The 10,818-nt window shown below is 41.4% G+C and overlaps 1 protein-coding gene across 1 annotated transcript in view; it reads right to left on the bottom strand.

Annotated features, from left to right (window-relative positions):
- Nucleotides 1–3,208: 3,208 nt before the first annotated feature.
- The window catches only part of IL18RAP (interleukin 18 receptor accessory protein), a 33,959-nt gene continuing 26,349 nt past the window's right edge, over nt 3,209–10,818 (bottom strand). Inside the window, exons 7-10 of the mRNA XM_003794350.3 lie at nt 9,182–9,333; nt 7,954–8,091; nt 4,554–4,727; nt 3,209–3,624 (exon numbers count right to left, since the gene is read on the bottom strand). Of these exons, the coding sequence (XP_003794398.2) occupies nt 3,251–3,624; nt 4,554–4,727; nt 7,954–8,091; nt 9,182–9,333 (838 nt within the window). The 3' untranslated portion in view covers nt 3,209–3,250. The remainder of the gene's footprint in view (nt 3,625–4,553; nt 4,728–7,953; nt 8,092–9,181; nt 9,334–10,818) is intronic.

Here is a 10,818-nt window from a genome sequence, read left to right on the forward strand (position 1 = left end):
TATGTACATATCTTGTTATCATATAGATCTCCCTACAGTCTCTCTTTTATGTGGTATTTAACTTATACATTACATATATCTACATCGAAAAATCTTATGAGAAAATGTTATATTTTGCTTTCAAGAGATTGTATGTTGAATGTTTTAAATATTTTGTTATGCAATTCTGAGTCTTGTTGAAATCCTATGTAGAATGTTATTTTTGTTTTGGCAAGTAATTGACCCAGTGGGAATAAGGTCCCAAACTTTAATCAGCCTGTGGTTTCAATGTCAGTTCTAATTCACTGCCTTTCATTCCTACTTAGACCTACCCCATCCATGTGTACACCTTCCAGTGGCCAGTTTGGGACTCAGGAAGTGTTCTATCCTACAGTTCCATTCTCAGAGTTTAAGATGTATCATTTAGGGTGATAGTCATACATGCACAGCTTGGGTTGAACCCTGGAGTTTACAAACAGCTTTATGGGTTTTCCTGAGCTCTTCTCTGCCATCTGCACAACACTTTTGGGATCCACAGGCCTTTTCTCACCCTCTGTGCAGTTTTCCTGCCAAAGCATTGAGGCTTTATTTACCCTAGTCTGCAGTGAACTTCTCACAATTGCTTTCATCTGCATAACCCAATGGTAAGATGACAGAAAGAGAGAAGAAAATCAATAGAGGCTTACCACACTCCTGGGACCATAGCTCCTTACATCAGAGTGGACAATTTCCCTTCCTCAGAGATGTAGGCTCTTGAGGTCTCTATTGCCACTGTTCCCACCACAGTATTTCTTAGGGACTGAGCAGTGAAAGAACACAGGAAAGAAAATACATGAGAGTTAGGAAAACCCTTCCCTAGTCTTTAAGCTAGAACTAGAATGCTTCCTCTGAACCACTTTCTGTTAATGATGTCAACTTCTGGGTTTCAAACTGTACTGAGTCTAAGTTAGTAGATGCTAGAGGAGAATAAAATTGTGGAATTTTTAATTCTTGTCTTCTGCAATCTTTCTGCTTTTATTTACTTTTTAGAAATCTGAAATTGATTTCCGTATGCATGTTATCTGGGTTTTGTGTCTGAAATAAGAGGAAGAGATGGGATAATGTGTGTTTACTCCATCTTACCTGGAATTACAACATGGAAAACACAGATATTAAAAACTAAAAGAGACAAGGAAAGCTCTGAGAACTGCCTATGTTATGGTATAGCATCAGTAAGGAGTATTCCATGGTGTGTATCAGGAATAGGCTGGCCATCACCCAAACTAGGATAGTTCCAGAATGAAAGAGAACACCATTATAACTATACTGGACAACAGCTGTAAACTAGGAACCAGAACACATGGCCACCTTATTCCAAGTGTGATGGTAAAATAATACTTTTTCACTAATTGTATTCCACTGTCTCCAATTGTTAGATTAAAATCACTCTCCTATATGTGGAAAATTTGTTTTGGTTATCTGCTTTGTTTTAGTTAATTTACATGTAAGAAATATAAATAACCCTTTGTCCTGAATGTTAAATTTATCATCTTCAGGGTATCTACTAACCTGGAAAGAGTATGTCCTGTAAATATCAGAGCTAGATATTTCTTCTTTTGTATATCTACAAACTTGAGGTTCAGTTTCATTTTCTATAAAACTAAAGACAAAAGTCCAGACCTCTGGATAGTGCGGTTACAGTAGTGTCTATCTTAGAATAAGATAAACCTGGGTGAACTGTCCAAAAGAAATGTCTGAGCCTTAGATCTCAGAGAGCATCTGGCAGAAAAGCCAGGGATCCTGGCCATCACCAAAACATAAAGGCACAATGACAGTGTGGGTTCCTCCCCGCTGACACCCTGCAATGATCCTGCCCATCAGAAACTTCCTCCAGGAATAATTTATACCCTTTAACTCATCGTTAAATCTATCACTGAAATTTCCAACAAGGATGTTACTTGGTGCCAAAGCCACAATGGTTTTTATGATGTGGGTACCTCTGCGAAGAATGAGCTGAAGAGCATTTCACACAGGCACCAAAAGGGGCCAGATGACCATGACTTTTAGCCAGTCTGAACTTGATTACATTGGATGGATGTGACTCATTATATACAAGTGAGTACAGAAATTGCTTTTCTTTATTGCTGAAATGATGAATCACTCTATTCCATCAGGGAGGATAGAGCATGAGGGTTTGATATCCATGTAGGACTAGACCACTATTTTAAATGCAGGCTGAACTCTTGAAATGAAAACAAAATTGTGAGAATGGAAATAGCCTTGTTGATTGGGAACAACTACTTAGCCCTTCAGCCCATCACTCCATTACTTAGGAGAACTTAAACTGAGACCACTAGGTCAGGAAGCACACAGAACAAAAGCCATTCTCAGTAGCACATGGCTCAGCCCTGTTCAAGCTCCACCACTGCTGCTTTTTAACCAGTCCAGACTTTCAATGCTTGGCTACTGATTCTTGCTACTCCCTCTCTACTTTGTATGGAACTGCCCATATATTCCTTGTCCTCACTGGTCTAATAATGTTGGCCCAATAGGCTATTTCTAGCAGCCCAGGGTAAGGTTGTATGCATTATGTGCAGAACAAAGGTCTCTGACCAACAGCACAAGGAGAAACTAAAATTAATCCTACACTTCTCCCCAAGTCTATATTCTGGCACAGACTGCATGGGCCCAAAGGAAAGAGCTCCTTCCACCCTGAGCAGGCACCTCCCATTGGGATACACTAGAAACTAACAATGGCCTTGTCTATCCCGTGTCCCATTGGTCTCTACCTTTGATACTTCCTGTGCTCCAAAGTTGATGGGAAAACATGGAGTAAAAATTGTCTTCTCTACGGAAATGATTTAGACAGAGTTGAAATCACTGGTTTCTAGGAAAATAATATTTATTTGAAGATAAATATACGTAAAGTCATATGTACAATACAGGATAGATGTCTCAGTCATACCCACAGAGCTGCATCTGCTGATTCTGCTCAGACCACTAGGAAGATCTTGCAGGTGTCATGTGCCGAATGTAGGCAAAGTCTAGAGGATTTGCTCTCCCTTTGTCCAGTTCAGGAAATCAAAGGCTCCAAACCACAGCCTCAATCTCATTCCAGTGTCTGTCAGGCTTGTTTGCGGCTAGCAGGAAACGATTTCAATTTCCTACTGGCCTGATCCACACTGTGTGTCCTGTCCAGCAATAATCTCCATCTGTGAGACTGGAGGGGAGGTAGGTCCAGGGCTGGCTCCACCATTGCCTGAGCTGGGAGCTCCTCCCAGTGGCTGCTATTTTACTGAGTCCTTTCCAAGTTGAGAAACCTTGGGATAATTCTGAGCTGGTTCCACGAGAATCCCTTAGAGTTTTTCACAGGCATGTGGTAGTGCATTTCAGTCCAGAACCTGGAATTGGGAGGGACTGACTTTAAGCCTTTCCAGGTAACAGTGGGCAAAACCCTGAGAGCTTTTTTCACAAGATAAGGTAGAGACTCTGGCTCTTGGAAGGAAGAGAACTTAATTAAAATGAGTTTCAGTGTTTGATCAGCCAAGGCAAGATTCACGGCTGCTTGTAATTCAAAGACACAAGGTCCATTGATGTAGTTGGGGCTCAAGATAAATATTCCTCTTCTACTTTTCTGAATAACATCTATGATGTCTTCTGCATACACTGGAAATAAAGAATTTAAATACTTTCAATTGAAATTGTTAGAAATTGAGTAACAATAAGCTTGAATCTCTCAGATATGACCAGAGAGTTCATTGCAATGGATACTCTTAGGAGAGGAGGAAAGGAGACATGTTTACATCATCACTTTTAATATATCAACTCTATTTATAGTTGAAGATACACTCTAGTGTCTAGTGCAGGTGTCCTCAAACTGAGGCCCAGGGGCCACATGCGACCTGCCGAGGACATTTATCTGGCCCGCCGGGTGTTTTTCCCGCTGCTGCCTGTCCTGCTTAGCAGTCGACTTGTCCTAGGGCCTGCAGTCCGGCCCTGCAACGGTCTGAGGGACAGTGAACTGGCCCCCTGTTTAAAAAGTTTGAGGACCCCTGGTCTAGTGACTTTTAATTTTACATTCCTTCCTTTGGGTTCTAACTCTCCAAATTGTCTAGAAGCAGAGCACATTGGAATGAGGTAAAATCAGGATGAGACTGGAATGTTTTGGGCTCCTTATGGGGAGTGTCTTAGGACAGGGAGGCCATAGGACAGCCAAGGTTTGGACATCTGCTGGGCCCACACCTGAGGAGCCTCATTAAACCACACTGAGGTTTGTGAGGGGCAGAGTCCCATAAATCCAGGGAACCACCTGTTTAGGATGACAAAGACACCTTCCAACTACAAAGGCAGGAAAGATATCATTGTTCTGGAAGGGCCCCATATTATTACATTCTTCTGAAGATAGATTTTTTTTTCATGATAATACAGGTCACTCGAAATACATGGTTTTCTATGTTGTTGCCCAAGATGTTCTATGTTCATGAAATTGCACAAAAGGTGTATATCCCAAAAGACAGAATGACCGAAAACAGTAGGTGGAGCTTGCTTAACTACCCTTTTTGTTCTGTAGTTTTCTCGTGGCAAGTAGGACTTACCTCCTCCTGGGGCCACATCTCTTTCAAGCAAACACAAGGTATATCCATATTTGTTTTCTAAAACCTCAGGGAAAAGATTCAGGGCCAAATATTCTTCACTCACAGATGAGGCAGACTCGCTCTCAAAAGAGCTCCATTTTGCATAGGATATGAAAGCATCAAATTCCTTTTTATCTGAGGAACAGAAAAAACCAAAAAATATAAGCCATTTGCTTTTTTTTTTTTTTAACTATCATGGTACGCATACATATACTTGAAATGCATGATAAATGGATAAGAAATAAGATCTAAGATCCTTACAAAATTGATTTTAAAAAATTAACAACAGCAGCTACGCCCATTTCAAAACCACGCCACTGAGTGGTATTGACTGTCCACCCTCAATCGAATTCTAATTTATGAAGTACTCTTGCATTGCCACTGAGGTTAGATCAAACAGCTGGGGCCTTCTGTGATTAAATCTCGTGCACTGGGGAGTTCCTCGGAGGCGTCTTTGCATCTGCAGTGTTTCTGTCTCATCACTTACACATCAAAGAGGAGTTTGCTCAAAGAGTGATAAGATACAGCAAGCTCAGTACTAACACCCAGCACATTTCATCTCATAGGAGGAACAAAATACCTCCTTGGAGAGTTGGCAGCACATGCACCTAGAGATGAACCCCCCATTTGTAAAATGAGGGTGACATTAGCTTCCCAACAGGCTGTTTGGAGGGCTGTGTGAGGTACCGTACCTGAGGAGCTCAGGGTCTGGCTCACAGCAGGCACGAGATAAATGGCCATTCCCTCCCCTTCTAATGGGAAACTGTATTTAGAGACTTTGTTGTCGGGTGTCTGAAAGACTTCAGATGCTTCTGTTGACTACAGTAATACATAGTCACATTGATTAGTGGGACATGCTAAAGAGCGGCCCCGAAGGAGAAAAATCCCCAAAGTTAACTCACTTGACTCAGCTTTGAAATGAGACACCTAGGGTTCACACCTCAGCAGTTGCCGCAATCCCTGTTAAATAGTGTTGTTACAAAATGGTAAATAATAGCGCTGGGTGGCTGATGATATTTAGCAGCACACCTGCTCAAGGTGGAGCTAAACAGAGGCCTCAGTGGATGGAAGTGCAGCTACCCGGGGGGGAAGGTCCAAAAGTCAAGAGAGAAGGATGGATGCCCAAGAGCCAAGGTGAGGGTGGGAGCTAATTTGTGGACACAGCTCATGTACGGGTACAGGGGAGGAACTCAAGGGGTGTGGCTGGCAGGTAGGTGCCCTGCAGGGCCAATGTGTCACACACACCAGAGTTGTGTATAATCACCTCCATATCATAAGAAGCACCAACAAGCTAGAATTTTTCTATAATTTGGAAACTACATGTATTTAGTCATAAAATTAGATAGTGGGGTTATTAGACATCCTCCTTGGTCCTCCCCAATTCTCAAACTAATATGATTCTCTAAAAGTTTAGACATATGACATTAACCTCAAAGTAATCATTTTGCTGAAAAACATAAGATTGTCCAGCAGAGGGCACCACACGACTATGCTTAAAAACGAAGATCCCATCACTGTCTTTGTTATTATTATTATTTTCTTTTATAATAATACAAAGCGCTGGGTCTTTTATTAACTCATATATAATTACTTGTCTTCTGGTTTGTTAAACAGTCATCTGAAGAACACTTAAACGAAGGCTACTTATTTTGACATTTTCATCCACCTTATATTATTTCAAAACAGCCAGATTAACCTTCTCTCCCTTACACTTATTCTTCTTGGGAGTGGTATAACACTTCTTCCTTTCTTTAGCACCATCATGAAGTCTTATCACAAGATGAAGAGTGGCCTCCCTTTGAATGTTGTAGTCAGACAAAGTACATCCAGTTGCTGACCAGCAAAAAGGAGTCTTTGCTGATCAGCAGAATTTATTTCCTTATCCCGGAGCTTGGCCTTTATAGTTCATAAAATCCCTTATGGGGTAGACCATGACATCCAAAGCTGAATCTCAGATACCATAGAAAATGGAACGGCTGAGATTCAGCATAAGGAAGGAATTCTGCCTGATCAGCAAACACTATTTAGTCTTTGAGACAAGAAAGGACATGTGGAAATATTTGACTCTTCACTGAGTCTTGTACGAAAGCTCTAGAAGCTTAAGATAAATAGAATTTCAGTAAAGGACATATGAAATCACCTAGGGAAGTGATTAAGACGTGGATTGGCTCCATTCTAAAAAGACAATTATAAAAAAAATCCTAAAAACATGTTTGGCCAAAGAATTTCTAGCATAAATTCTCAATAATTAGTCTAAAGAAAGATGTAACTGATGCCTTTCTTTACTTATCATTTCTCCAGGGATCTGACAACTCCTCACTGAATTCCTAGTGTGGCTTTTGCTTTGGGGTTTGGAAAGGCCTCCCAGTGACATAAATAATTACCCCTGCAAGGCCACAGAAGGGGATTCTGCTCTTTCCAAGCAACAGGATCATTTAGTAGAACTGCAAACATTCTAACCCAGGATTAGAAAAGGATGGAAGCAGCCCTTCTTTTCTACAGATGTGAACCTGAATGAACATGATGATCTTGTCTCCTGAGAAAATCGATGGATATTTCCTCAGCAGTACTTGGATTTTATTATTAAAGGACATCCCACTTTAAAGAGCATTTCCACCATCTTAAAGCTTATCATTTTCCAGATGAAGCTAACCAAGGGATTAGCTAATGGGAACTCCTGGACTAGATAGCCTGTGTCTGAATCTGAAACTCTATGGCCTCACAGTGTTTCAATTTGGGACACATGACTTTATCCGTGTCTGCTTGTCTGACTGGTTTGTTGTGAAAATTAAAATAGCTACCAGCCATAATTGGTATATACTCCTGTCCTCAAGAAAACAGCTATAGCTGGCACATCCTGGGTGTTTACCCCGTACTAAGCATCATTCCAAATGCTTAATGTGTCTTCATAATATGGTAGTGAGTCCTCACATCCTGCTTTGTGATTGGTGCTATTACCATTTTATTGTATAGATGCAGAAACTAAAGTACAGAGACGTTAAGTGATTTGCCATCTTGCCTTAGGTTGGTTAGCAAAGAGATTGTTTTCACATCCACCATGTCTCCCCACAGCATTGTGTTAAGATTCCTGGTAACAGGATTGAAAATATAAAAAACTCATTGTTTCTCCTGCCTCTCCCAGTGTGAAGCTACTAAAGTTGGAGAAAGGTCTTGAACCCCCAGAGTCATGACCCTTTCTTGAGGTCTTTTCACAATCTTTGCCCCGGCTGTCAGGAGGCATCAAAATTTCTTTCCAAAGATAACTGAGGAAACAAAGGCAAGAGGTAGTGATGGATTCTTGTCCTGCTCTATGTCAATTAGGAGGAGAAGAGTCAGAGGTCACATGTTGGGATGTTCTTACCCCCAAGCGTCTCGTCCTTACTCTGGTAGGTTCGGAAGAGCAGCACTATTTCAATCCAACGCTGGTAAAGGAGCACACTCACTGCCAGCACGCCCACCAGGGTCACGACAGTGCCGAGCAGGACATACAGGAGCAGCACTGGGGAAAGATGCCACCATGAGCAAGTGCAGGGGCAGCACTCCTGGGCCAAGGCCACGCAGACCAACACTATAGCTGCCCAGTACCCTTTCTAGCCCATTATTTTATGAAAGTCACTGGCACTGGCAGCAGTTCTTTCCAAGATGGAACTTTTTTAAATCATGTCTTGAGAGCTTTCTTATAATAAACTCTAGATCCAGGAGAAAGGGCAATTCCTGATTGGTATGATCTAGGAAACACATTGTAGCAATTTTATTTATTTTTCCCCTATAAGCCTCCACATGTTTCTACCTCTCACACTGTATACTGTGAACTAATTTCATATATTATCATCCCCTCAATAAAGTTTAAACTTCCTGAGACCTGGAGTCATGTCTGGCTGACCTTGGCGCACTCCCTCACACCTAACACAGGGCTGTCCTTCGCACCTCCAGTGAGGAGAGCCACCATTGTAGGCCAGAAGCGAACTTTGTCTGGCTGAACCTGCACACACATTCAAACCTGCTTGTACTGTGGTCATCTATTAACTGAATGAATGAATGAGGGAATGGGATCAACCTCATCTCCAGGTATCTTCTTAAAGAAACTTAACAGCTATTTCTCACCTGGAATTTCTACTCTAGCTTTTTAAAAGGCTGTAATCTGTGCTATACACATGTTATTCTGAACACTGAGCAAGATGACTCTTTCTCTCCTCCATTCTCCAACCATCAGGACATGAATCCAAACTGTCCTCTGGATTTGGAGGCCAGGAAAGGAAAATAGGAAAAGGAGCTGGGTCTTAGCACGAATACCCTGTAGGTATTTGTGGAATGAATGAATAAATGAATGAATGAATGAATGGCTTTTCCAACACAGCCCCCATAGGAATAGTATTAGTTAAGAGGGCCAGTTCTAGACCACTAGTATATAATTTACTTGATGTGTGGCTTTGGTCAAACTACTAAGTGGGTTAACAGAAAGTGCTTAGAACAATGTCTGGCACTAGAGAGTGTTCATTTGTATTACTATTATTACTATTCTTTAGAAAAGTTCCTCCCATCTCAAGTAAAAGCTGTTGCATACATTCTGGGTGACCTTCCAGGCATACCTCCTCTCTTCTCCTTAAGTTGGATGGACCAGGTGCTATTCCCCAAGGAGTTCTGAGCAAAGCAAACAAACTTCTTGCGAAGATCACTTTGAGTAACTTTCTTCAAAATGACATCACACTCAAAGACTTCATCCTCTAGAGTGGATCTAATTCTAGGAAAAGAGAAAAAAATGCCACACCCATTCAGTTACATAAAACGACACCCATTTGCAGCATCTGGAATGCCGCTAAGCAGCCAATAGTTTGGCTTTAGAAGAACTGTGAGATCAATAGTATAAGAAGATCCAGAAAAATATAAGATGGTCAAAGAGGGATCATTCTTAATTAAATTGCTGGCTCTATCAAGCATTTATACTAAGACTTAATTTACTTGAAGGCCTAATCTGACCTTCTAAGAATTCCCCCACGAGAACAGATAATGACATTACTGTAAGAACAGTATTAAAACTGACTAACTCTTACTGAAGGTTTACTATATACCGGGAACTCTTCTGAGCAGCAAATATGGATTCTCTAATCTCTATTCCTCATCTCCCAGGAACCCTACAAAGTAATAATATGATCATCCTAACTGGGCCAGTGACATGAAAAAGGCAAAGAAGGTAGGTGAGCACCCCCAGGTCCCATTGCCAGGGAATAGCAGCCCGCCTTCTGGGCCTGTGCTCTTCTGCCGATCCAGAGAGTTGTGAGTCTTGGCATTTTTTTACGATTTTGCTGATCTATGATCTCCGTTCTTGTTAAGAAACCTTAGTTAGGAGGCTGGTATTTTAAGCTAGGATGCTCTGAGCCTATAATGCCAGCTGTTATTCACCAAGTGCTTCCTACTTGCCATAGACTGTGATAAGCATATAACCTCTCCTGTGTCTGCCCTTATGGTGATCTGGCAATGTGGAGGTTATCACCCATGGGGGTAGGGATGAGGTGGAGGTGATGAGGTCTCACAGAGGCTAAGGTCACATTGCCCACACATGGAAAAGAAACTCAAACCTGAGAGTGGGTGATTTTAAAAGGATACTCTCTTTGCCATACTCTCCTACTCTCAACTGTAACATAATGCCAGGTTAAGATGGGCCTCAATGACTTCACTGAACTTCAAAATTCTTGCTAAATTTTATTGTTGTCTCCAAAATTTGTCCTTCCTTTTTTGTAATGATATTTTAAAACGTGTCACCTGTGTTTATTGAAAAATGAGAGAATGAATCCCAACCTGTCTGATTGGGCATGATTGGATTCAAGCCCTGTGACACTTCCATGGGCTGGAGACCAACTTCCTAAGACATTGGTTATCTCTGAATGTCTTGAATATCGAGAGAGTTTTCCTTTCTGTTGACCAAAACCATTTACCAGTAATTTCTGACCACTGATCTGGGTTGTGTGCTCCAGGGAGCAACAAACTTAAGTGTAATTTCTTTTTTTTTGAGACAGTCTCACTCTGTTGCCTAGACTGGAGTGCCCTGGTATCAGTCTAGTTCACAGCAACCTCAAACTCTTGGGTTCAAGCAATCCCCATGCCTCAGCCTCCAATTTCTTATAAAAAATAAATAACCTACAAGTATTTCTAGACAGAAAGCCAACTTCTGAGTCTCCCTTTTGAAGTTGCTTCATTTGTACCTACTCACTTCACACATTTTTTTTTT

This window comes from Otolemur garnettii, unplaced genomic scaffold (genome assembly GCF_000181295.1).
Source record: "Otolemur garnettii isolate 467f Iridium unplaced genomic scaffold, OtoGar3 scaffold00079, whole genome shotgun sequence".
NCBI lineage: Eukaryota > Metazoa > Chordata > Mammalia > Primates > Galagidae > Otolemur > Otolemur garnettii.